The sequence below is a fragment of the Melitaea cinxia genome, chromosome 20 (genome assembly GCF_905220565.1).
Source record: "Melitaea cinxia chromosome 20, ilMelCinx1.1, whole genome shotgun sequence".
NCBI lineage: Eukaryota > Metazoa > Arthropoda > Insecta > Lepidoptera > Nymphalidae > Melitaea > Melitaea cinxia.
Window position 1 is genome coordinate 7,738,595 of NC_059413.1, and position 27,709 is coordinate 7,766,303.

The 27,709-nt window shown below is 35.3% G+C and overlaps 2 protein-coding genes across 2 annotated transcripts; one reads left to right on the plus strand and one right to left on the minus strand.

The window, feature by feature from the left end:
• The first annotated feature begins 1,015 nt into the window (after window positions 1–1,015).
• On the plus strand, window positions 1,016–15,409 carry LOC123663703 (coiled-coil domain-containing protein 63-like). Its single transcript, XM_045598370.1, has 10 exons — window positions 1,016–1,096; window positions 1,908–2,030; window positions 5,889–6,083; window positions 6,469–6,608; window positions 7,818–7,992; window positions 8,741–8,920; window positions 13,158–13,308; window positions 13,713–13,884; window positions 14,940–15,078; window positions 15,335–15,409. Exons 1-10 carry the CDS (start codon window positions 1,025–1,027, stop codon window positions 15,407–15,409), a joined length of 1,422 nt encoding a protein of 473 aa, XP_045454326.1. The 5' UTR covers window positions 1,016–1,024.
• Window positions 15,410–16,859: 1,450 nt separating this feature from the next.
• LOC123663522 lies at window positions 16,860–27,094 on the minus strand. The gene is given in 14 exon segments (XM_045598200.1): window positions 16,860–16,962; window positions 17,154–17,299; window positions 17,520–17,665; window positions 19,859–20,032; window positions 20,366–20,501; window positions 21,023–21,191; window positions 21,847–22,207; window positions 22,608–22,777; window positions 24,095–24,237; window positions 24,827–24,997; window positions 25,386–25,551; window positions 25,701–25,771; window positions 26,244–26,378; window positions 26,977–27,094. Coding segments are annotated over 13 exon segments (2,106 nt in total). The 3' UTR covers window positions 16,860–16,962.
• Window positions 27,095–27,709: the final 615 nt, after the last annotated feature.

Sequence of the window (27,709 nt, forward strand, 5' to 3'; positions counted from 1 at the left end):
GGTTTATTGAAACATCAGCAAGATTATTACTTTTTAAATTGTCCCTTTATAAATACATCCATTATATACTTCCCATATACCTTCATTATACATATAGCTACATCCCATGCGGTTTTACCAAATTTGACATTTGTCGCTATTTTTTGGTCAATTCGACATAATAGATCATAACTTGTCTAGAGTTTTACGCAAACAAACAAATTCCCTGGTTTTCTTAAAGTTATATAGATCAAATGATTTTACGAGGAGTTCAGCGTAATTCACAGTTTTAGTGGCTTTAGTGACCCTTGGAAGCTAATAGCAAAGAGACATTATAAATACTTATTTAGTAATTTTTATTACACATGATTTTAAAAAATATATTTAATTATAACTAAACAATCTCATCCGGTCGGTCCGGTCGGGCCTCCCGGTTGCTTCTAAAAAAAATTAACAAGTTAACGGTAAACCGCAATAAAATCCGAAAAAGTTGTTTCATTATAATGACTGAAATTCGCGTAAACATCAGAAAATAATATATATTTGCTTATACTGAGACGCCTTAGACGACCAACGTATTTTTACCCACATAATGTTAAAATTTTTAGCTCCGATTTCATAGATTTTAAATCTTTATATTATAAAGATGCTTACATTTTTTACATCAACAGAAGTTGACTCTGTCAAAAAGAGCCAAGGCATTGTAATCGAATCTTGATTAGTACATATTACACCGACGTCTCTACATTCGGCAGACTTCTTCTATGAAGAAGAAGATTTGAATTGTGTTGGCAGAACATTGTAAGAGAAAAACAATTTAAAAAAAAAAAACCAGAGAAACTTTAGATCACACAACTCAAGTAAAACTTCTTTAGCTCCATCTAACCTATATTTCCCTTTCAACTTCCGTTTGCCTCACCCGATCACACATTTCGTAACGCTCTTAAGTCAAGCGTGCGTAAATAAGTTTTACTTCAAAAAGAATTAAGTGAAAAAAATTACAAAAACTACTTTTTTAAACAAGTTTATACTTCACAGAATCAAAATGTCTTCACCCAATGATGACATGGAAATGGAAAAGATTGCGGAAGACGAATTGTCGAAGTTACAGCGGCAGGTCAATATTTACACTTATTAACACTTAGTCGCTACTTATTTAACGGTGACTACTTATTTATGTCATTACAGCGCCATTGAATCTATAAAACTGTCAGTTATCGACTTTTTTCTATACGATTAGGTCGGCAAACAAGCATAAGCCCGCTTGATAGTAAGCGGTTAAGAATAAAGACGCCTGCAATACCTAAGGTATTGAAAGCGCGTTGCCGACCCTACTCCCGACCCCCTCCAGGACCTCTGTCCACCTTACTCACCACAGGAACACAACACTACTTGAGGGAGTGCTATTTAGCTGTGACCTTCTGTAAGGTCGAGGTATTTCCCCTTTCGGGCTGGTCCAGATTTTCAGCTGGATATCTCCTGCTGTACGATAGGACCTACTATTTATTTTTATTTATTTATTTCATTTGGACAATTTTTGGTATACTGTCTCAACTCAGAACTCGGGGTTGGTGTTATCATCCTAAAAGCTACTTTTATTTATTTTTATTCGATCGCGGTGCTCGGATTTCCGCGCGTCGAGTTGAACATTTTTTGCACGGAGCGGAAATGTGTACCTAAGAGGTGTCGGTAAATACATCTTTATTTATTGACGTCAGAGGTGACTTTATTGGTACCGTTACCAAGCCCAGGTACGCATAATATGCAACGAATAGGTAGATGACCAATCGGTATCGCTGTCAGCGAATGACTAAAAATGCGGAACTAATTGATTACATTTTAATTTCAAAAATCAAACTGCAATAATAATTGATTATGATTTCATAATATGTGATAAAAGCAAAAAGTAATAAAAAAATAACTTTTAGTTCCGAGTAATGGAGATTGACAGGGCAAATGTGACGAGCAGCGTGCAGCCGACTCTACGCGTTCAAAGGAATATCATAAGTTCCCTCACCACGGAGTTAGATAACATTATGACGGAATTACGGGTTTGTTTAATTTAATATAAGTTTCGAATTTTACGGTGATTAACTGCGTGGTGGATTAAGCTCTGATCCTTCTTTTACATGGGGAAAGAGGCCAATGCCCAGTAGTGGGATATTACAGGCTGAAGCAGGAAGCAGGATATCAACTCGAAAATTAAAAAAAATACAATAATAATAATAATAATAACAAATAATCTTTATTTCAGGACTAGCCCATATAGTGTTAGTAACAATGTTTCTTATAATCTAGTGTTAGTATAATTAAAACCTTAAATAACTACATTTCAACAAAATTTAGAATAATAATTATTTTATATATTATGTATACAAAAAAAATATATATATATTATATCAATAAAGTAAGAACTTATACGGAACTTACATTGTCATTTTGAAACTCCAGAGTCCACATATATCAGGGATGATGTAACCTGAATATGGCGTCTGCAACGTCGCCGTAAGTCCAACTATAATTAAAAATGTTGTTCTATCGATTAAGTTATTTTATGCCGTATATTTTGCCTAATTCTGTTTGTACCATGCATTGCAATTTTTAAATGTCCTTAGCTTAAAAAAACCTGGTTGAGAAATGTATCTCTTGCCATCGTGGTGAAATCGTCGTCAAAATTATAATACTTAATTCTTTCGTTGAGTTAGTAGTCATTACATTCAATGTATTCGTACGTACACTAAGCAGGTAACATACGCTGTTCTTGCAATTGGCGAAAATATATGTTGTATAAACAGGGCAAAGATGCTGAATATGAGACACAATTTCTGAAAAATAATTATTGTAGTAGGCTTAAGAAAAACATCATTGAAATGTTAATGAAACTTCTACATATAGCTTCTACGTAATTTCACGTGATAAATAAAAACATTAAATTAAATTATAACGAACATTTAATAATAAAAACTAAGTTTCCTGCTTCTGTAAAATTCAGCATAATCTTTATACAAATAATTATTACATCCGCATTCGGGTGAGAATATGTATGTAAATAATAATTGTGTTTGCTCGCAAACGATAAAAAAACCGACTTCAATATTACATAGACATACAACGTAAGTTGACGAAAAAAATTACCAAACGAACTAGTCATCACTACGATTTTCGAGGGTTTTCCTCGATTTCTCAGATTTTTTAGGATTCCATCATCAGATCCTGGTTTCCTTATCACTCAATTCGACCGAATATATATATATATATATTTATTCGGTCGAATTGAGTAACCTCCTCCTTTTATGAAGTCGGTTAAAAAAATATCAACCATAAGTACTAAATTAGTATTTTACAACCTTTATCGCTAATCTACAGAAACTGAATTTTTATAAAATCGCAAAACTACTTATTAATGATCTAAAATCTATTTACGTCCTGTCGGAAATATATTCCCAGCTAGGTTTCTAGACTTATTGCTTCAGCCTGTAATATCCCACTGCTAGACATAGGCCTTTTTCCCCTTGTAGGAAGAGGTTTAGAGCTTAATCCACCACGCTGCTCCAATGCGGGTTGACGTAAGTTCTAGACTTATAATATATCTTAAATAATAAAAATTGTAAAATTATGTGGTGTCATGGGACACCAGGTAGGAACGAAGTTCCTTCGGATAGTATAAAAGCAACACAATTTAAAAAAATGTTGAATTTTATATATATTTTCTAGTTCTTGATTTTTTTTTAAATTTGTTGGTTTTTAATTAAGTACATAAAAGTATTTAGGAAATGTATTATTATAGAAAATAAAAAATACCGTAAAATAAAATAAATCAAACAAAATAATAATAATAATATTTTAGTTTTACAAACGTCATATTATATATATACAGTCGTGTGACTGATATTACGTCACTTCCGTTATATATATTTGTTACGGTTTTAGTATCACATTTTTTTCAATTCAGTCGCCCAGCCAAATGTCAAGCCTGCCGTAAGGAACTTCTTTCCAAAAGCGCAACATTTGTTTGTTCGTAAGACAAACTCAAAAAGTACTGAAACTATTTTAATAACTATTACCAAATAAATGAGGAATACATTCAGAAGTATATTTCCCTAGGAGGGAATTTTTATATAATCATATAGAAATTCCCATAGGATTAGTCATTAGTGCTATTAAAACCCTGCGTTACGGTTATAAAGTCTGACAGCGGTTTAAACGGGAGGAAATAGCATCGAAATATCCTCCCACATCGAATCGTCTGATTACCATTAGAAACCGGCGACCGACGATAATTTTATACGCTTTCGACCACCGAGCAATTTACGAGTACATACAAGAACCTACCGGACGCATTAATAACTAAGTATACTTACTAATATTAAAGTAATTCTCACGTCAATATGTTAACTTTTTACCCGACTTCAAAAAAGAAGGAGGTTACCCAATACATTTTGATTTTAAATAATTGTGTTTGCTCGCAAACGAAAAAAAAACCGACTCCAATTACATCGACGAATAATACAACGTAGATCGACGAAAAAATAGTCAAGTAACTACGCGTTATCAAAGATTACTCAAAAAAAAGTTATCAGATCTCGATAAAATTTATATGTGACCACATGATAACATCAGCTTTCGATTAAATTAAAAATTATCAAAATCGGTACACCCAGTAAAGGATTTTCGAGAGTTTCCCTCGAATTCTCTAGGATCCCATCATCAGATCCTGGTTTCCTTATCATGGTACCAAACTAGGGATATTACCTTTCCAACAAAAAAAGAATTATCGAAATCGGTACACCCAGTAAAAGTTATTACGGATTTTCGAGAGTTTCCCTCGATTTCTCTAGGATCCCATCATCAGATCCTGGTTTCCTTATCATGGCACCAAACTAGGGATATCCCCTTTCCAACAAAAAAAGAATTGTCAAAATCGGTACATCCAATAGATAGTTATGCGGTATAATACAACGTAGGTCGACGAAGAAAGCGTCAAGTAAAAACGCATCACTACATAGTATAAAACAAAGTCGCTTTCTCTGTCCCTGCATATGTATGTATGCTTAAATCTTTAAAACTACGCAATGGATTTTGATGCGGTTCTTTTTAATAGATAGATTGATTCAAGAGGAAGGTTTATATGTATAATAACATCCATTAAATAGTGGAGAAATACTGTTATTTTTGAGTTTTCTAATGTTATGTCGTAAATAATTATTATTTTTTTCGCTTAAATTGCAAACGCAGGCTGAACCCTACGAGATTTATCAAAATAATGTACTAAATATTGTACACATTGAAAAGGTCTACAGAAAACTCTGCGATGGTATATACCTATCTCTTATGGATATCCCACAATAACATTTTTTTGTCATTTACTTTTTACGACAAATAATGGCTAATTTTCGAAGCGATTTTAACCAATACAGCATTAATCCTTATCCAATTAAATACCTTAAATATATTTTTTATTTAATATAGATCTATATGGCCCTTTACAGGATATGATTTAAATGAATATTTTCGAAGATATTACAGATTTAAAAATCGCGGTACGTAGCGTTTGCGGCGGTTCCGGCCGGCTTTTACTCTAAGTTAACGCGTGCGGGCCACGGGCAGTAATGAATAAATCAAAACTACTGGATCGATTTTAATCATTTTTTCAGTGAATGACATAGGCTATAATTATATTTTATACCCGTGCGAAGCCGGAGCGGGTCGCTAGTTATTAGATATAACTCGAAAAGTAGTTGTTAGATCTCAAATAAATTTAAATGGGACCAATTGACACACACCACCTTTCGATTAAAAAAAAATGTCGAAATCGGTCCACCCGGTCAAAAGTTCTGAGGTAACATACATAACAGTCGAATTGAGAACCTCCTCCTTTTTTGGAAGTCGGTTAAAAAACTTGTTTTCAGCTAACAAAAAGTACGTCAAATGTCATGGAAAATGCCAAAACAAAGGAGAGGATAATAATTCTTCTAAAAGAATATGAGAAAAGCTCTGCAGAAGTAAAAGAGCACAGAAATATGATCACCGAACTGGATTTTCTCTTGAAACAAGTGCAGAAGGAGATTAAAGGCTTGAGATCAAAGGGTGTTGGGTTTGAGAAGGTAAATATGTGTTTATTTAGTATTTTTATTCTAAGCGTTTTGATAACATAACGTCAACACTTAGTTTTTTATTGTTTTGATATTGTAGCTTTTGTTTGAGAATTAGTTTTAGAATGGAATTCAATTCCAGAAACACAAGATTAACAGTACCACAAGAATTATTAATAATTTTACTTGAAGTCCTAAAAATAACAATCTTATTTTTATAGTCTGTAAACTAGTTAAGGTTCGTAAAGCGCTCTGAAAGTTATCAATCGATTATTTCTGGTAAATGTAAGGTAATAACTGTTTACAATATAATAGGTGAACGCTTAAATATCATAACAGCGCTCTTTTAATAACTCTTGTAATACAAGTAATTATGAATTCATAAAATTGTTTTAAGGATAACATAATAACATTGACAAACCAAACCATCACAAGCCAACTGGAGAACCGCCTGAACACGGCCATGAAGAAGTTCAATGCTGTGAACAGCGACAACTACTGCATGAGGCTCGAGATCGATCGCCTTCTGCGTGACCGGTGAGGACGACGAACTTCGATCGTGACCCTTGATGTTTGTAAACCGCTAAGCTAGCTGTGCTCTTTTTATATACACTTTGTAATATAAATCTATTTATATTTATATATACAAAGTAATTTTTTGACGCTACCGAGAACAGTAAAATTATATTTAAGAACTAGCTGACCCGGCGAACTTCGTATCGCCTAACAGTCGATTCTTTAATTTTATAAATTTTTTTTTTTTAGAATTTTTCTCTCCGTAAGAACCATCCTCGTACTTCAAGGAATATTTTAAAAAAAGAATTAGCGAAATCGGTCCAACCGTTCTCGAGTTTTGCGCTTAGCAACACATTCAGCGACTCATTTTTATACTATAGATTTTTATTGTTAAGTAGACGCTTACTAAGAATAATAGAAAATGGTGATAAAAATCTTTGTATATCTTGCCTAGACTTGAAATTTAGTATAAAATTTTTTAATAAAAATGATTTGACCTTTTCAGAGCTTATGGTAATTTCTTATTCAACTTTTATTTATTTATTTTTTCAAGGTACAATCAAAGAAAAAATCCTATTAGGTTCTCAATCTAATATATAAAATTCTCGTGTCGCGGTGTTTGTAGTTAAACTCCTCCGAAAGGGCTTGACCGATTCTCATGAAATTTTGAGTGCATATCGGGTAGGTCTGAGAATCGAACAACATCTATTTTTCACCCCACTAAATGTTAAGGGTAGTCCACCCCTAATTTTTTTTAATTTTTAGATATATTATTTATTTTTTATTTTATTATGATTTGGCGTTGAAAAATACATACAACCCAAAATTTTCAACCTTCTACCATGACTCCTATTTTTAAATAGCGTTTAGCGGCAAGACAACGCTTGCCGAGTCAGCTAGTAAATCTTATAAAATTTTATTCCTAAGTTTTTTATAACTTTAGACGTGTGTCTTAAATTAGTTTTGACGATTTTTAGTAATCGGTCCTAAGGTTGACGACTCAAAAAAAAAAACTGTTAGTCATCTACCTCAATGGCGTACTTACACATACATCTCTTACAGGGATAAGCATACCCATTATACGTAAGTCTCCATGACAAATATATTATATATATAATTTTGTACGTATAAAAATTGTTAAATAAATAAATAAATAAATACATCTATTGTTTGTTAAATTGTATAACTATTTTTTTTTTTTTTAATTAAATCATAATAACATATTCTCAGACAGTTCTTCAACGCGATGTGGAAGGGACAGATAAAAAGACTCATGGAAGGTAAGGCACAGATCCTCGAGCTGGTGGAACAGGCCATCACCACCTACCACCTGAGGGAGGAGTGGTGTGCCAAGCTGGATGCTTTGAAAGAAAAAGCTGCTATGGACTACAGGAAACATTGCTTGGTGAGTTGGTATGATCACGTTATGTTGGTATGTTATCACAATTTTTCCGCTAACATGAGTCGTTGTGCGATATTTTATGAGATATAGATAACGAAGCTTTCTAATGATAAAATAATCATGAAAATAGGTTAAATAATTACAGATTATGTATTTACATAGTTATAAATAAACAGAAAAATCTAGAGTGCAGAGGATTGGGTTTGCATAATTTGTGTACTGCTAAGAGTGACTTTACCCTCGTGGGACTTTAAATGATAACAAATTATAGATATTTCTTTCCATACCAAATAGGCCTTACACGTAGTATTCAATGTATTAATTACGTTGTTATTACGTAAGAAGATATATAAGAAATTTATTAGAACCGCTTCCAAAAGTCATAAAACTATTTTATAAAGGTCGCACTGTTTTCAAACAGTATTGTGTTCCTGTTGGTGAGTAAGGTGACCAGAGCTCCTGGGGGAATTGGGATTGAGTCGACAACGCGCTTGCGATGCTTCTGGTATTGCAGGCGTCTATAAACTACGGTGATCGCTTACCATCAGGTGAGCCGTACGCTTGTTTGCCGACCTAGTGACATAAAAAAAAAAAAAAAACTGAAAATGTAATAAGTTAATAGACTATATTTAAAAAAAAAAAAGATAAATTTACCATAGAAATATCTACATACACAGTAGAAATTAATTTATTTAAAAAATAAACTGGCATATACACACAAATGTACACAAAATTTTTAATTCTATTCCAGGAGGTGCGAGAACTCCAGCGTCAATTGGACCACAGTATGAAGCTTGAAGAGTTCCTCCGAACTAAGGGAACCGTCCGCCTCACAGCGGCCGACGTTAAAGCCGAAGCTAAGAAACTTGAGCAACAGGAACAAGAAATACGCGCCTACAACAATTACGTCAATATACTGGATGCTATTAAGGTGATATGGAATAGGCTGTAAACATCCCATTCCTTGGGAAAGGTCAATTCTGATATAGACATATATTATGGAGGGGTTGGGCATAATTTATCAATCACTCAATGAAGTGTTTCGATGTTTAAACTCTATCAAGACATATAGAGACATAGACAGAGACACAACACAACAAAACATATAGGGAGTTATAACGACGTCTTTTTGGGTGTAAATTCCCGATGATACCAAGGACCAAATAATCTCTACTTGGTGGTAATTACGAGGAGAAACACAAACTAAATAATATTTGAAATATTTAAGCTTTGAATTTTTAAAATATCTATTCGTACTTACATATGTGCTATAGTTATTTGCATACTTAATTTAAACTTTTAACCCGACTCTCTTAGCTCGCTTGGATCAGAAATTTTCTGTCCCATTTTATTACAAACAAACACAAAACAAATATTTCCTCTTCATAATATTATTACTGATGATATTACCGCATAATAAGAGAAATTTTGTATGTTATTTATAAGTTGCTGTTCAAAATAAATAGCGAAACGAATTTTATAAAACATTTTACGTGCATAAAAATTGAAAATTAAACTTTGAACCGGTAGAAAGTTAAAAATGAAGCAAGTATAACACCTAATTTACATAAAAAGAATCAATTAAATAAAGATGAAATCTCAAGCAAACTGTATATACCTACTACATTCGTATATAGATAATCACTATTATGTAAGCGTTCTATTTCCTTAACTATATGTGATGGTTTGAAAATTAAAATACCACACTATTTTAATTTGGGTCAACGAGTTCGAAGTAAAGTTACTTTATTATTCGAATTTAGGAGGGTATACTGATACATATGTATTTTTTTAAATATAGACTAGCGCTTGACTGCGATCTCACCTGATGGTAAGTGAAGATGCAGCCTAAGGTGGTGCGCGCTTGCCTAGCAGATGCCTATTCACTCTTAATTTAAAGATATTATTATACATATTCAAAAACTACTAAAATATTATAACACAAAAAATACCAACTCGAGCTTAACCTACCTCAACTTAACCCGAACGTTACACTTACATCGATTAGTAATATAAACAAACAGGAATGTATTTCAAATGCTCTTCGTTAACTGGTCCAAATTGTTAACCTGTCATTAACTCAGAGATGAATGACCTTAACCTCCTGGATTCCAGAAAAAAATGTTTTGCTTTTGGACTAAAAGTTACATATTTTTGTATATTAGGGATCTGTTTATGCCAGAAAAATACAAAAAAAAATTATTTCTATTAAAATATGGATTTTACTAATGTCATGTATATATTACACTGGTTCTCAGTTTGTAATATATACATGACATTTACGTCATATGTGTATTACATTGGAATTTTACTACTACAAATAAAAATGCATGAATTATGAAATAACATTTATTAGCAAAAATATTTAGTCATAATATAGCCTTTATTAGGGACTCTTAAACGTAACAATCAGTCTTTACGTGAAAATAGGTACTGTAAGTATACTTTACAAAACTAATCGAAATTTCAATAACAATGACCAAAGTGAACATCTTCAAAAAAAAAAAAAAAATTAACTACTTCTAATGAACTTCTACCATCTTCTAAAATAAATCAACTTTTTCTAAAATAAAATCAACTTCTTACTATCATTGGCATATTTTTTAAATCATTTTTGATGAAATTTCAGGTGGCAGTTTTTTTTTTTGGTGTGCTACATAAAAATAATTTGCATTTCGTGCAAAATGCCGTTGTAGTATTTGAACATTTTGGAAATCTGCATCTTTTTTGTTTGTCACTGTAATCAACTAGATGTTCAAATGATGAATTTTTTTCTATTAGACTGGTTCCAAGATCCAGTTTAAAATCGCGTAGCTGTGGTATTTTGTATTTGTTTGTTCCTTTTTTAGTTTCTTTTTGTTTGAACAAAAACCACGCGTTACATACTGCCAAATCCAACATGTGACTAATAAATCTTCATCATCATCATCATCATTACAGCCTATACAGTCCACTGCTGGACATAGGCCTCCACAAGTTTACGCCAAAAATAACGTGAACTCATGTGTTTTGCCCATAGTCACCACGCTGGGCAGGCGGGTTGGTGACCGCAGTACTGGCTTTGTCGCACCGAAGACGCTGCTGCCCGTCTTCGGCCTGTGTATTTCAAAGCCAGCAGTTGGATGGTTATCCGGCCATTGGTCGGCTTCGTAAGTTCCAAGGTGGTTGTGGAACCTTGTTATCCCTTAGTCGCCTCTTACGACACCCACGGGAAGAGAGGGGTGGCTAAATTCTTTAGTGCCGTAGCCACACAGCACACTAATAAATCTTACTGTCCATTTTTTGGTCCGTGATCTGGAGGAACATACAGACAGCATGCGATCAGTCATGTCCACTCCACCCATGTACTGATTGTATGACTTGACTATTTCTGGCCTGGATACAAATTCGTAGATTTTGAGTTAGAGATCCACTTCCTCACCTGAAGAGCTGGAAAATGAGGTACTTGATTCCTCGTCTTCTTCAGGTCTCGGTGTATACGCAGTGTCATCTTTTTCATCATTATCAGAGAGATCTGTGTCCGATTCTTTTAGTCGAGTTAAGATTTCATCTTCGCTTAAGGCTGTAAAAAGAACTCTCTGAGAACCAATGTAATAAATATATGACATAAACAATAAGCAATAGTTCGGACTGAAAACTCGTGTAGTACCAGTATGACATTAAAAAGTTTCTGGCCGTAAAACAGAAAGTTGATAACTATGTGAAGTAATAATACGTTTATTAGTTACGTAGGTACATTATCAATAAAAATCAAGCAAAGTTATTATGAAATATCAGGTGATTGAATTATAATTTTTAGATTTCTTACCACATGCACCTGACCGAAGAGACATCTTTATCGTGGCGCTCCAAAGAAAAACCCATTTGACGTATGTATCAAAGTCAAATCGGTGTTGCGTTTAGTGAAGCCAGTTAACAAAGCTTACCTAGCTACCGTAAAACGATTAGTTCTGCAAGCGATTCACAGATGACTCTAGGACGAATTTTTAATTCTTTACGTACTATAGGTATGACGCTAGCATCCAGGAGGTTAAATATAGTATTAGACTATCAGCTCTTTGTAGTTCTATGAACTAGCAACAGATATAATTAAGGAACAATTTTATTCATTATTTTTTTTAAATAACAACTATTTATAATAAAAATACACATACAGCTGAAAAACCAGTAAACTTTTCAGTAAGTTCGGCCATTTTTTCGATATTTGAAAAACTTCGATCGAATCAAATTAAAAAAAAAAAAAACTGGGAAATGTAACTTTAATTGAAGTCGCCTAAAATAAAAATGTACACTATATGTATTTATGTGCTCCTGTACAAATTTAAAAGCAAATTAACATAACCTGTACTATACATGCAGATTTATTTACTGTGATGTTTCTTTTAGTATCTTTACGCAAAATTTCGTCGAAAGTATTTAGGTAGCTAGGGAGTTTAACTTTTGCGTATTATAACTGTTAAAATCTTAATACACTACAAAAGAAAACACAATTAAGTTGTATTGGACATTAAACGAAACATATGCATACATAATTATGCACATAAACTAATAAACACATTACCCTCATTTGCATCGCAGTCGACTATAAACAGCGAAAAGAGTAAATTTGTTTAGGTATTTGTTGTACATTATTACCACATGTATAGATTTAAAACAGATCTGTTTTATTGTTTGAAATAAAACTTCTTTATGCCCTCTTGACTTAGGGAGTAAGCTGGTGAATGCGTGACGAGAGCGTTACGAAAAGAGTGATCAGGTGAGGCAAATGGAAGTTGAAAGGGAGATATAAGTTAGTGAAGATAGAAAGTTTTACTTCAGTCGTGGGTCTACAGCACACTCGTTTTTGAAAGCAAAACTTCTTTACGTATTCTTGACTTAGGGAGTAATTAAGCTGGTGAAAACGTGACGAGAGCGTTACGAAAAGTGTGATCAGACGAGGCTAGCGGAGCAAGAGAGAGGGGTGCGAGTACACATATTCTTTCTCTCTTTCTCTCGTAATCAGTTACGTTAAGTTTTACTTCGTTTTACTACTTCAGTCGTGTGGTCTAAGACACACGTTTTTTTTTATTACCTAACAAAAGTGCGTTTGAAGTCCGAACCGCATTTTGATAGCAAAGCAATATAGCGAAGGAATGTGACGAAAACTTATCATTATATGTATTATTCAGGAGTATGCAGGCGAAGATGATGTCGACAAACTGATACTAGAATTTAACCGTCGTGAGGAAGAAAACTACGCTCTGTTCAACTACATTAACGAAGTTAACACTGAGCTCAAACACCTGAGCGACAATGTGAAGATGCTCAAGGCTAATATCGGTAAAATATAAATATTTAATTTTCATTCCATTTTTAGTCTTTCGTGCCTGCAACGTGCCACTGAATTAATAAGATTGATACTTGATTGTCCATTATCCGGTATAAAACAAATATAGAGCCAAAAAGACTATTTTTGGAGCCTTGCATGACATAAAGACCCTTGCAAATTTTACAGGATATCTGCTAATCTTGGTCCTATTATTCGTTTCTTGATTTCTTAAACCGTTTAATTTTTGGGTTATATTGCTCTATTTTAAAATGTATAACCTATTTTAAATATTGAATAAATTCAAGTGTACCATTGCTTACATTTAGCCTGTCCTGTTTCACTTTGTCCAATTATTGCAAAAACAGAATTTGGCTTTGGAATAAGTCGAAAACACATTAAGCAAAACTATTTACAGATGAGGAACACGAAAAGCATCAAGCTAAGCTTTACCAGCAGCAAGATAGTATTGAGATGCTAAGAGCGGTTCTGGAGGAACGTCAAAAAGCGACTGAGAGCCTTCAGAACATTTACAATAAAACTCATCAAGTTTTATCTGGTTTGCTGCGGGAAGTACAAGTTCTAGCCATGTTAGTAATTTATATCTAAACTTTTATAACAATATTATAGTCCGCAGCGCCACAGGGCATATATATTCGCTTCAGCCTGTAATATCCCACTACTGGGCATAGGCCTCTTTCCGCATGTAGGAGAAGGATCAGAGCTTAATCCACTACGCTGCTCCAATGCGGGTTAGCGGATATATTCCCTAGTATGAGTAACGATTGCTATCAGATGTACATGATAACAACCGGGACCGACGGCTTAACGTGCTCTCCGAGGCACGATGGGGAGACCCACAAGGAATGCACAAACACCCAGACCACGGCAAACACCTGTATGGCCAATATAAATGTTTGTCATGTTCGGGGATCGAACCCGCAACCGCCGACGCAACGGGTATAATCCATGGCTGTAACCGTTGCGCCAACGCGGCAGGGTATATATATTAAGGGCATTAAAAACTTAGAAAATTGTCCCTTGACCCTTCCCCAAAGAACTCTAGCTACCTTACTCACCACATGAATGCAACACTAAAACTCAAGATCGAGGTATCCCCCCGGACGGACTGCTCTATATTTTGAGCAGGATTTTTGGAGGATTGCTGTGCCCTACCTCAGTAATACTAAGCTTGGTGTTGAATACTGTGTGGCTACGGTGATAAAGAATATAGCCACCCCCTCTTCCCGTGGGTGTCGTAAGAGGCGACTAAGGGATAGCACAGTTCCACTACTACCTCGGAACTTTAAAAGCCGACCGATAGCGGGATAACCATCCAACTGATGGATTTGAAATACACAGGCCGAAGACGGGCAGCAGCGTCTTCGGTGCGACAAAGCCAGTACTGCGGTCACCAACCCGCCTGCCCAGCGTGGTGACTATGGGCAAAACACATGAGTTCACGTTGTTTTTGGCGTAAACTAGTGGAGGCCTATGTCCAGCAGTGGACTGTATAGGCTGTAATGATGATGATGATGATGGTGTTGAGTTAATATTCACTTTAAATTACAATTCGTAGTGCTCATACATGTAATAATAATTGAACAGATTTCATTATATATGATTATTTCTTTAAAATTTTCAGGTCATCTGATTGTGATTCTCTACCTTTACTGAAGCTGTTGGGTAAATCTCTTGATATAAATACATCGAACGCGCGTCTGTACATCAAGAGCTTAGAAAAGAAGATCTTCGAAATGACAGAGTTGATAAAATATGATGAGGTAAAAAACTAACATATATTTTACGTTACATATCAGCAAATACATTGTGTTACAGAGCAATTGAACAAGAAAAAATATCATCAACTTTAACTGTTAAATATTAATATACGTCTGATTGCTTTAACAGCAACTGTGAAACCGCTCTTAAAACTTATTTTTCCAGATACAATTTATGACAACCGAAATGTGCAAACAAACCTGCCCTTAGGCTTTGTATTAATATGGATAAAACGAAACGAATTTTTTTTTTGTGCAGTATATGCAGTACGCAGAAAGCAAGGAGCGAACTCCGCCTGCTTCGCGCCGACGACGTCGCGCACCGCCCGCTTAACACGAACACATTCATCATTATCATCATCATTACAGCCTATACAGTCCACTGCTGGACATAGGCCTCCACAAGTTTACGCCAAAAATAACGTGAACTCATGTGTTTTGCCCATAGTCACCACGCTGGGCAGGCGGGTTGGTGACCGCAGTACTGGCTTTGTCGCACCGAAGACGCTGCTGCCCTTCTTCGGCCTGAACGAACACATTCCTACACTCAAATATCCTAAGCATACTCATTCATTCACAAACATTTGCTTTAAACTTACAGCACAAGAACATACTCATTAGGTACTCAAAATAACCTTTTTTTAGTCTACCACTATGGTAGCAAACAAGCGTACGGTTTGTTACCACAAATGGTAAACTGTAGTACTAACTGTTACTGTAGTTTAGTAGATATGTCAACAACAACTAGGAGCACCACAAGTGCGTTGTCGACTCTACCCTGTTGTCAACACAGCATATCTTCAGGAACTCTGATTAAGATATTTATTATTATTATCTATGCGTTAATTTTGTACGCATATATGAGTTAAGAAGTACAATAAACACACGTATAGTGTACTGTCGGTGTCTAAGAAATTTGTAAACGCACCAATAAAGTCTACGTTCTGCTGCTTTTTCATTTTCCTTCTTTACTCTTTCTACATCTCAACATTGTAAAAAAATTATCCGACACGTCACGAGAAATTCTCAGAAATGTACGTATATCTACTAGTCTCACTGCTCCAAATCTCTTTACCCTCTAGTTTTTTTTTTCTAGCCGTGATTTTATTAGTCGTTATCGTTTCTTTTTGCTGTAATCTTTGCATAAAGGTTTGTGAAGTGACCTCACAGTCGACTCAGATAGTCGTGACGTATAATAATTGTTTCCTGGTAAATTAAAAAAAAAAACAGACTTCAATTACATAGATAAGTAATACGACGTAAGTAGACGAAAAAATAGTCAAAGTATATGCGCGTTATCAAAGATTACTCACAAAGTTTTCATTAGATCTCGATCAAATTCAAACTGGACTGCAAGATAAATAAGCTTTCGTTTAAAACAAGAATCACCAAAATCGGTGTAGCCAGTAAAAAGTTATGCAGTATAATACGACGTAGATCAACAAAAGATAGTCAAGTAAATACGTATTATAAGATATAACTCGAAAAGTACTACACCACTTTTCGATTAAATAAACAATAATCAAAATCAGTTTACCCAGTCAAAAATTCTGAGGTAACATACATTAAAAAACATTCGAATTGAGAACCTCCTCCTTTTTTGGAAGTCGGTTAAAAAAGGTAGAACAGACTTTCTTTAGACACAATTTTATTTTTAATTTTTAACTAGGATCTTTACGATATATCGATGGCTGATGCCGTAGGTTTTTGAAGTAAAAAGGATTCGGTTTCTTTGGTTGGGGAATAATTAAAAAGTTAAGTTGAAATAATAATAAAAAAACATATTTGATAAATTTAGTTTTATTTACATTGGTTAATCATTATTTGTTACAGTAAAAATCTTATTATAAATATAATATACATTTGGTCACGGATGAAAAGTAATACCTGAAACAAATTTAAAAAATTAAACTTAGGTGTTTATATTCTTATATATTATTTTTAATACTGAAAATTTATTAGTTAAGAGACGGTTCTGTTCTGTATTGTGATGTGGGGAAAGTTTTACGTTTTTGTAGAGGTGTATCATATAAGTTATACCCTATACCCTTCTGTGTACACAAAATATTATATTATACCTATTCCTCTATGATCTTAACCGGCAACCCTCTGGCCACTAAGCTACTGGCAATCATCACAAAGCTGGTGGCGCCGCGAGCTCGACACATAGCTAAAAGAAAATCCCTTTCCGGCGGCACAGGGTCCTTTTGTTCTACATTGAAATCTGAAATCAAGTAATTCAAGTATAAACGTGACATTTTAAAACGACACACGTTTCTGTGGTAAGGCTCTTCTTATCCATTTAGCACTTTGGGAACAATTTGCAACACAATAATAATTAAAGATCATTATGGTGATAAGATTGTATTGTCTATTTAATCTATTATATAATTTTAAATTGCCCAGAGAACATAAGTTAAAGACAAATCTGGTGTAAAGCTTACCTAATACTCCTCGGCTCCAATTTGCTTTGCCCACTCTCCGCCAATGTAGTGGCGCATTGGATGGTATATAAAGCGCAAGTAGCGCGCTCACTGCTTTGTCGACTTCTAGGTCGGTTACCTCCCACAGCATGCCCATTACCATAGGACTGGAATATAAAAAATTAAATTATAGAACCCATCGTTTAACATATTTTGTAAAAAAAACAGTTACATTACAAGTTATTGTATATTTCAATTTTAAAACAGAACATTCTCACCACCATTCTCCCCTTTAACACGTGAATAAAAAATTATATTATTACTAGCTGACCCCACAAACGACGACGTTATTTACCCCCATTAATTCCCCCTCCCCTCTATAACTTTGGGGTATGAAAAATAGATGTTAACTGATTCTCAGACGTAGCCGATATGCACACAAAATTTCATAAAAATCGGTCCAGCCGTTTCGGAGGAGTATGGTAACTAAAAATGTGACACGTGAATTTTATATATAAGAATATAGATTAGTGGTCGCCCAGTAGCCAAAATATTAATTCCAAAATATTACGATCATAATTAATTTAAACTATAAGTTTGAACATTATTAAGGTTCTATTGTCAAAGACTATACTTCTATAATACTAATCAAGAGTATATATGTCTGTGTGTGTCAAATATGATAGTGTGTGAATATTTTTTTTATTGATTTAATGTATGTTTTATGCATAATTTTAAAAACAGCAAAATGTATTATTATTCTACATTCCTTCTCTATATAAGTGTGCGAAATTTCATACTCCTCCGTCTGCGCAATTTTCGTTAAAAGTGGTACAGTTTTTGCTTCACGTATTAATATAGAGATAGACGACGTAGACGACCACTCCGGTGTAATGGTGCGTGTGCCGCGTCAGCGGCGCCTAAACACCGACGGTTGCGGATTCGATTATCGTTCGGAGTAGATATTTGTGTTAAACAAATATTTATTTTGGAATTGCTCGTTAGTTTTTGTGGGTTTCCCCCACCGTGCCTCGGAGAGCACGTTAAGCCCCAATTGTTATGATGTACACCTGATAGCGATCTTTACTCATAGTAGGGAATATATTCGCCAACCCGCATTGGAGCAGCGTGGTGGGTTAAGCCCTGCTGTAACAGTGAGGAAGCCGCAGCCGGCCAGCAGGCTCACCGCGTGTGATATTACAGACTGCAGCGTATTAACATATAGACAGTGAGGGAGCCGCGCTCACCAGCCGGCGACGTGCAGGTGGTGGTGCGCGGCGGCGCGCGGGCCGCGGCCGGGCGGCTGCAGCAGGCGCACGGAGCCGCAGCCGGCCAGCAGGCTCACCGCGTGTGATATTACAGACTGCAGCGTATTAACATATAGACAGTGAGGGAGCCGCGCTCACCAGCCGGCGACGTGCAGGTGGTGGTGCGCGGCGGCGCGCGGGCCGCGGCCGGGCGGCTGCAGCAGGCGCACGGAGCCGCAGCCGGCCAGCAGGCTCACCGCGTGTGATATTACAGACTGCAGCGTATTAACATATAGACAGTGAGGGAGCCGCGCTCACCAGCCGGCGACGTGCAGGTGGTGGTGCGCGGCGGCGCGCGGGCCGCGGCCGGGCGGCTGCAGCAGGCGCACGGAGCCGCAGCCGGCCAGCAGGCTCACCGCGTGTGATATTACAGACTGCAGCGTATTAACATATAGACAGTGAGGGAGCCGCGCTCACCAGCCGGCGACGTGCAGGTGGTGGTGCGCGGCGGCGCGCGGGCCGCGGCCGGGCGGCTGCAGCAGGCGCACGGAGCCGCAGCCGGCCAGCAGGCTCACCGCGTGTGATATTACAGACTGCAGCGTATTAACATATAGACAGTGAGGGAGCCGCGCTCACCAGCCGGCGACGTGCAGGTGGTGGTGCGCGGCGGCGCGCGGGCCGCGGCCGGGCGGCTGCAGCAGGCGCACGGAGCCGCAGCCGGCCAGCAGGCTCACCGCGTGTGATATTACAGACTGCAGCGTATTAACATATAGACAGTGAGGGAGCCGCGCTCACCAGCCGGCGACGTGCAGGTGGTGGTGCGCGGCGGCGCGCGGGCCGCGGCCGGGCGGCTGCAGCAGGCGCACGGAGCCGCAGCCGGCCAGCAGGCTCACCGCGTGTGATATTACAGACTGCAGCGTATTAACATATAGACAGTGAGGGAGCCGCGCTCACCAGCCGGCGACGTGCAGGTGGTGGTGCGCGGCGGCGCGCGGGCCGCGGCCGGGCGGCTGCAGCAGGCGCACGGAGCCGCAGCCGGCCAGCAGGCTCACCGCGTGTGATATTACAGACTGCAGCGTATTAACATATAGACAGTGAGGGAGCCGCGCTCACCAGCCGGCGACGTGCAGGTGGTGGTGCGCGGCGGCGCGCGGGCCGCGGCCGGGCGGCTGCAGCAGGCGCACGGAGCCGCAGCCGGCCAGCAGGCTCACCGCGTGGGACGTCACGCCCTCCACGCCCGAGCCCGCGCCCCTAGCGAAGTGGCAGCCGTCGCCGTGGCCGCAGTATCTGGAACGGCGTTCATATTCTATTTAAATCACAGTTTAGAAACAATAAGCAGACAGAAATTCTTATTATCAATTAATAATATTTAAATCAGAACGTTTCATATCTAATAAATTTGTTAACATTAAAAATTTAACTACTTTTATAACTTTTTAGAGACCCCATATAAAATAAGACCCTTGTTAAAATGTTAAACCTATCTAAGTATATATAAGTGACCGAATACTCTGCTTTTACGTAATAAAAAGAATTAAGAATTTAGTTAGAAAAAGGTATATAAAAAAATACCCCTCCCCCTCAAATTACCAAACAAAGTTATAATAGATAGGTACTCACAGAAAAGCATCTGACTGTGTCAAATAAGTGAGGAACTCGTCCGGTGGTGGCGTTTCACCAATGCGGCCGGTCCAAGATGGACACCAGTACTTCACAAATGAACTCATACGAAGCTCCATCCTTTCTAGATTCTTCTCTGTAAATAGAAAATATTATAATCAGGTATTGAATTGCCGTTCTAACAGTTTAATTCCTGAGGTTGAAGAAATTTCTTGATTATAAAAGATATTTAGAAACATTTAGCTTTTAAATTTTAAATTCATAAATAGCCTTACATAAAATATATTATTTAAAGCAAAACTGTTTTGCTAGCTGTTTCTTTCTTCTTTCTTTTTTAAATTTTCATTTATGTATGTATTAATTTTATGTGAAAACTTTATTTATAAATATTTTCCTTATGTTTTTATTTTAATGAATGAGATATAGAATAAATATAAATAAAATTTACCTAAATGGTATTATGTATCTTTGTCAATCTGTATGCAAACTATTACTGTATAGGATTTAGTATTGTTTTATAGCAAATTTAAATAAAATAATTATGTAATCTTAAATCCATTCAGCTATTCCACCTCACAAACTTTCAGGCATTTAGACTATTAACAAGGACCTTAATTTTAATAAAAAAAAAAAAAAAATTAAATTACTATTTCTTACCAGGATTTATAAGATATCTGCCAACTTCTGCCTTAGCATTGAAATACCCATTGACAATGCGTTGTTCATGAATCTTGTACAGTGTATACAAAAAGTGTATGTTTTCTATACGCGAGACGGGATGCTGGTTTATTATTGGCAAGGTCTCCCACGGAAAAGTATCCAACATCTGAAATATTTTTAACCTGTGGTCACTTAATAAAATGAAACCTTTTAACAGTATTGAAACAGCTTGTAAAGGTCCCATAACTGGACAAAGGTCTATTTTCCTGTAGGAGAAGGCCTTAAGCTTAGCCTGTCTTTGGGTATACATATAGAACTGAGTGAGTAAATTAACAAAAAATATTTTTTTACTTTTCTTTTTAAATTTTATTGTTATCTACTTGAATTCAAGCATTTTGCTATAATCAGATTTTAAACAGACTTTTAAAAAAAGAAAATGTTCCATATTCAATTTTTGAAAAGTTGCAAACAAGTCCATAAACATAGAAATATTCAAAGAACTTTCGTTATCCACTATTTTCTTATTTAAAAATCGATTGAAATAGTAGTTACTTGAACAAATAGGATTCAAATGTAAGGTAAAATTTTCAATCAATTTAAAAAGAAACCAGCCGGTTTTCCCGCCTATCTGTCTGTGGATTTGCCTACTAGAGTTAGATTTTCGACACAATTTGTATAGAGCTAATGTCAAAATTCTATCTCTAGTAAGCAAACTCAGAGATATATAGAATATTGAAACTGGCCGTTAATATAGTTTAAAGCCGTTCTCCTTTCAAATATTTTTCTTCATTTTTTTTTTAATTAGTAGAGATTTTTCTTACCTCATCTACAATTAATATAACAGGATATCGTTTAGCCTTCCTTAAATCTTCCCATTCATCGCCATCCCGTATTTTAGCAGCAACTTGAGAAAATGCCTTTATCCCATCCACAAGTGTAAAATTATGAATCTTCTCAAAACACTTGGACAAACATTTCAAACACAATTCATTTAAAAATTGAAATTCACTATTACAATTATCACAATCGTTAGTATTTAAAACTTGTTTCACATCGCTAGTGTTGCCATATTCTGTTAAAATTCTTCTTAGACACGATTTAGTTTGATGTGACGACAACACTGGACTACTTTCGAGCAGATTATACAAAAGAATTCTTTGTTTTTTCGTCAGTTTGAAGAAACTGTGATAGAAAATGTTTTTATGACTGTCAACAATGTTCACAATACCATATTAAGTAGAAATGAGAAAATTATTAATTACATAATTAGAAATTAATTATAAGAAATCAATAAATATTTATTAAAGAAAATAATAAACTTTGTTCAGTTTTTAGTAACAAACAAAAACTAAGCTATTAAAACTAAGTTATTAAATGGCTATAAACTGTCACTCTAACACTAGTACTCGTAGAAGTGGAATCAAGAATAAAAACTAGAAACATCAAATATGAAACTGAAAAGTAATTCATTTATTTCTTTATAACAAACAAGATACAATACAATTTCAATTTCCTATTGTAAAAAAATTTAAATTTTTATCAACATTATTAAAATATTGCAAGTAATATTACTACTATTAACTAAACCGATACAGCGAAGTATTAAAAGACAAAAAATACAAACCCCCAGTCGTCAATCGCCGTGTCCACTAGTTTAACGACTCTGTCCCTGATAGCAGAATCTGTAAGTTTCCCCGTGAGCATGCTAGACCAGCCTCCCAACCATTCTTTATACATTACGTTGATTACACTCTAAAAATATATTATTTATCCTATTTTTAAACTGTATAGTAATTTTAAAGACAATAAGAAGAACAACACGAGTTCGGTCATATCAAAGGTGTCGCTGTCTTCAGTGAGACACCTGCGATAATTCTGCCGTGTTTTGGTATATTTGGTATATATGGCCGTAGCCATTTTAAACCGCATATTTGACATTTATGCTTTTGTAAAATTTACATTTCTTTTATGATTAAAATTGTAAAATATGTCACTAACGCCGAGTTGCACGAAACAAAATTAAAATTTAAGTAGAGATTAAACTAATTTAATCACAAGAATTTCATACAATTCTTACGATTAAATTAGTTTAATCACTACTTAAATTTTAATTTCTTTTCGTGCAACTCGGCGTAAGCCTACTTAAATAAGTTTAATCTAACTGAGGTAGGGCACAGCAGGACTATTCCTGCTCAAAATTTGAAGCAGCCCGACTGGAGTACACTGTTTTCAAGCAGTGTTGTGTTCCTGTTGATGAGTAAGATGACCAGAGCTCCTGGAGGGGCATGGGGATAGGGTCAGCAACGTGCTTGCGATGCTTCTGGTGTTGCAGACGTTTATAGTATATAGTAATCGCTTACCATCAGGTGAGCCGTACGCTTGTTTGCCGATCTAGTTATATGAAAAACTCATGTGTTTTGCCCATAGTCACCACGCTGGGCAGGCGAATTGGTGACCGCACGGCTAGCTTTGTCGCACTAAAGACGCTGCTGCCTGTCTTTGGCTTGTGTATTTCAAAGCCAGCTGTTGGATGGTTATCCCGCCATCAGTTGGCTTTTTAAGTTCCAAGGTGGTAGTGATACTGTGTTATCCCTTAGTCGCCTCTTACGACACCCACGGGTAGAGAGGGGGTGGCTATATTCTAAACTGCCATAGCCACACAGCTAAATTACCAAAAATCGAAATCAAAATAGCTTCATTCAAATAAGTTTCAAAAGCACCTTGGAATCGTCATCTTACGCACTACACTCTCACTATATCTCGTCACTCTGTTTATTGATGGAACATGCAATTCCCAGCCATTCAGTCATCATAAGGCCGGTTTCAATAATCTTTCTGTGGTTTTGCCTACTAGCGATAGATTTTTGACACAATTTGTATGTAGCTTAGATCAAAATTCAATCTCTAGTAAGCAAATTCAAAGATAAATAGAATATTGAAACTAACCGTTAGTTAATCGCGGACAGATAGATAGATGCGGCGGTGAAGTTAGAATAGCCAATATAATGTGGTGATCTATTTAGGTTGTATCTCAATTATCAAGTAGTATATTTATAATATTCTACCGACCTTCATCCTCAAGTCAATATCTTCACGTTTACTCCAATAGTTTTGCACCAATCGTTTACTGTTCAAAAACTGCGCATTATTTATCGTTTTATAGTTTTCGTCCAGTATTGAGAATAATTCTTTAAAAAGAGGTTTCTCTTCGCCTGTGACATAAGACTTTTAAAATTTTTTTGGTAATTTTGTTAGAGTCCACTCAGAAAAAAATTATATAATTTATAACAATTTTTATTTAAATTTGATACAATCAAATACAATAGTGTCGACCATTATAATCTAGTGGTCAAGACAAATATATTAACGCCGAAAAAATCAAATGCAATTCCTGCTCAGAATTGTTTTTTTTTTTTTTTGCACTATTTTATAGTCTGATTATTTGTTTCCAAAAGTTTCCTGGTAATTTTAATGTATCATTAACATATGATGATATAGTTACTGTTAGTAGTGAAATTACCCTCTGCTTGTATTGGATGTTACATAAGCAAGACATTAAAGCTCCTATCCTTCTCCTTTATAAGTGACAAAAATGTAAAAGAGGTTTGGGGTATATAGGAGTCTCCTATATACTACGATTCTTACAAAAGTAACGAAAAAATTGTCCAAAAGGAACAAAAACACATGTTTTAACTCCATTCAATATTATTTAATTAAAAAGTATTTGATCACAATTTATAATTAGAATAATATTTTGATAACACAGAGAACACACCACAGAGAACAGCTAGCCATACATACCTTTAGTCACATTAGCAGGTATGTCAACAGTTATAGGACCCATATCTGGATCCAAGTAGTCATTTGTGAGTAAACTAATAAAAATCGATTTCATCTCTGTTCTGTATTCCTCAAACGGTTTTAAATTCTCATTGGGATTGTACGGTGCAGTCAACTGTATTATTGTCCATTCTGGAATTTAAAATAAGATTAATTATTAATTCAATAGGTACAAATATCCTTTATTAACACCACTAGACATAAGAATAAAATATCAAAACAATAAAAAAAATGGTAACTATATTTCACTTGTTGTTCATATAAAGCAAATAAACTAATCAATGTAGATTCATCAGTCATCCACCAAAATGTATATTTGAATGAAATAATATTACTTTGAACCAAAATGGCAACAAAAAGGACAAACAGAATGGACCTAGAAAATGAGATCTAGAAAGTAATTGAGATATCAACAAAAATAGCAGAACAGTATTCAATAACTTAAGTCAATTTTTCCCATTATTAAAATTACATTTTAATGAAATATTAAGTAAAAACACACGAGAATAATTTTATTTACCTTTCGGCAGCTCATTCAAAATTTTAAGAAAGTTTTCTACATTGTTCTCGGGACCAAATATCATGTATTTTTTGTAAAGAGGCAAATTATCATCTCTTTCATATTTCTTTAGCATTTCTTTCACTTCCTCGGCATCGTCTGATAGAAAATCTAATAATTCTTCTTCCTCTTTTGATCTTAAAATATTTAAAAATAACAATAAAACTTCAAAAAACATTTATTAAGTTTAATTTACTAATAACATAATAATGTTAATTTAAAATAATTATTTTTATAAAAATTGAACAAAAAATCTATACATAATAATGAAAGTACTCACAAAGGATTAGCTTCTACAATTTCTTTTACAGGTTTTATGTATGATGTTATTTTGCTTAACTTGTCATCTATAAAAAAAAAGATATTATACTAAAAGACATCATAATACATAAAATTGAAAAACGCTCCAGTGGTTTATCCGCCACACAGCTTAGCTAGCACGCTTAGCGCCATAATATTTGGCACAAAGTTGGGGAGGCCTATGGCCAGCAGTGGACTGCGATAGGCTGAAGTGATGAGTGATGATTACATGACTGGAGGGGTGAGGAACAGGGTGTTAAGTTCCTTATCTCCCATTGAAAAGGAAGGATCCTCCGACGAGACAGATGTTGTGTCTGGTGGGCTAATGCCCTGACGGTGCTTGTTGGGTTCTTGTATATATACTCAATCGCTTTGATAACTTTGATATCGCGATGTAGGATATGTCCGTTTTTTCTAGTTTGTATGTCACGAGATAGATGTCGCCACACATTATCTTTTAATGGAAGTAATTTTAATTTTGAAACTTGTGTTATTCTGTTTAACATATTCTAATGTTACCTGTATGGTTTAAAAGTTCATGTCTATATACTGCCAGTGTTCTTAATGTTGACGAGGCAGACTCACTGAAATAAAATGCACACTCCTTTTCTTGTCCATCAGCCAAACATTCAACTCCCATTAGTTTCCGTCCACCTGTAAATTGAATATTTTATTATAGCTTCAATTATCTGATTTAATTCACATTATAGCACAATTATTGCTCATATATTTTGTCTTTATTTTACATATATGCAGTACATATATATACATAGCACATAAATATATATATATATACTAGCTGATCCCGCAAACATTGTTGCGATATATGTTATTAACCCCCTAAATCTCTCAATCCCCTTTATAACTTAGGGATATGAAAAATAGATGTTGACCAATTCTCAGACCTACCCGATATGCACACAAAATTTCATAAAAACAGGCCCAGCCGTTTCAGAGCAGTATTGTAACTAACATTGTGATATATGTATTTAGTTTATTGATATTTAGGAACAAATAAATCTTTTTTGATTAAAATATCAGTAAAACAAGCTAGTGTCATTTTGAATCAACGATTGATTTCAATAATAGGCTTGATCTCAACAAAAAACTATTTTGAATCAAGCATACCGCCTATGTAAAGCAAAAACAATTAGAAATTTATGTAAGATTCATATTAGGTACATTTAACGTATCACATATATCTTATTAATTTCTTTAAAAATAATTTATTGAATAAGTAGCATGTACTTACTTTCATAATTCGGCCCGCTTGGAGTGTTTGGTATATCTTTCACAAATTTATTAAGTAAATTTTTATAAACTGGCTTCGTAAATTCAATTTCGTTAGTAAAAACATCATAGTCCTCCATTTTGAACAGTTCTATTTACAGAGAGTACTATATTCCTTGGATAAGTGTAACCCGGCATCATCCATTCATCATATCCATATCCTACTGTGATATTCCACACATAAAAAAAAAATAGATCCTATAAGTCCTAAATTTTTTTTTGTTTACGTTATTGTTTTCGTTATTTCAAATTTTTGACATATTGGGTGCGTTCCACTAAAGGCCCGCAACGCTATCATCGATAACGACAACTGAAATTGCAGTTCCATTTCCTTTTAATATTTATCAACTGAAATTGCAGTTCCATTTCCTTTTAATATTTATTTTTTATTCTACTCTATGCGATCCACTATCACGAACGTAAAAACTCCACGGACATTGTAGATGAATTTGATAGATGGAACGCATATTTAAGCGCTGTTTGCTCGCAATATGGCGGCATAATAAAAACATGCAGCTTTGGGGGTTGTGAGTAAATATTTCTGATGGCTTGGAGTAAAACTGAATTCAACATGGATTCAAGTGAATTTATCGTTGCGTTTTTTACAAATCGAATGAGAGATAACCACGGTCTTATATACAGGTCAGGATATTAAGCCCAATTGCAATGGTGAGAGATTAGTTAGTATTAGTGTT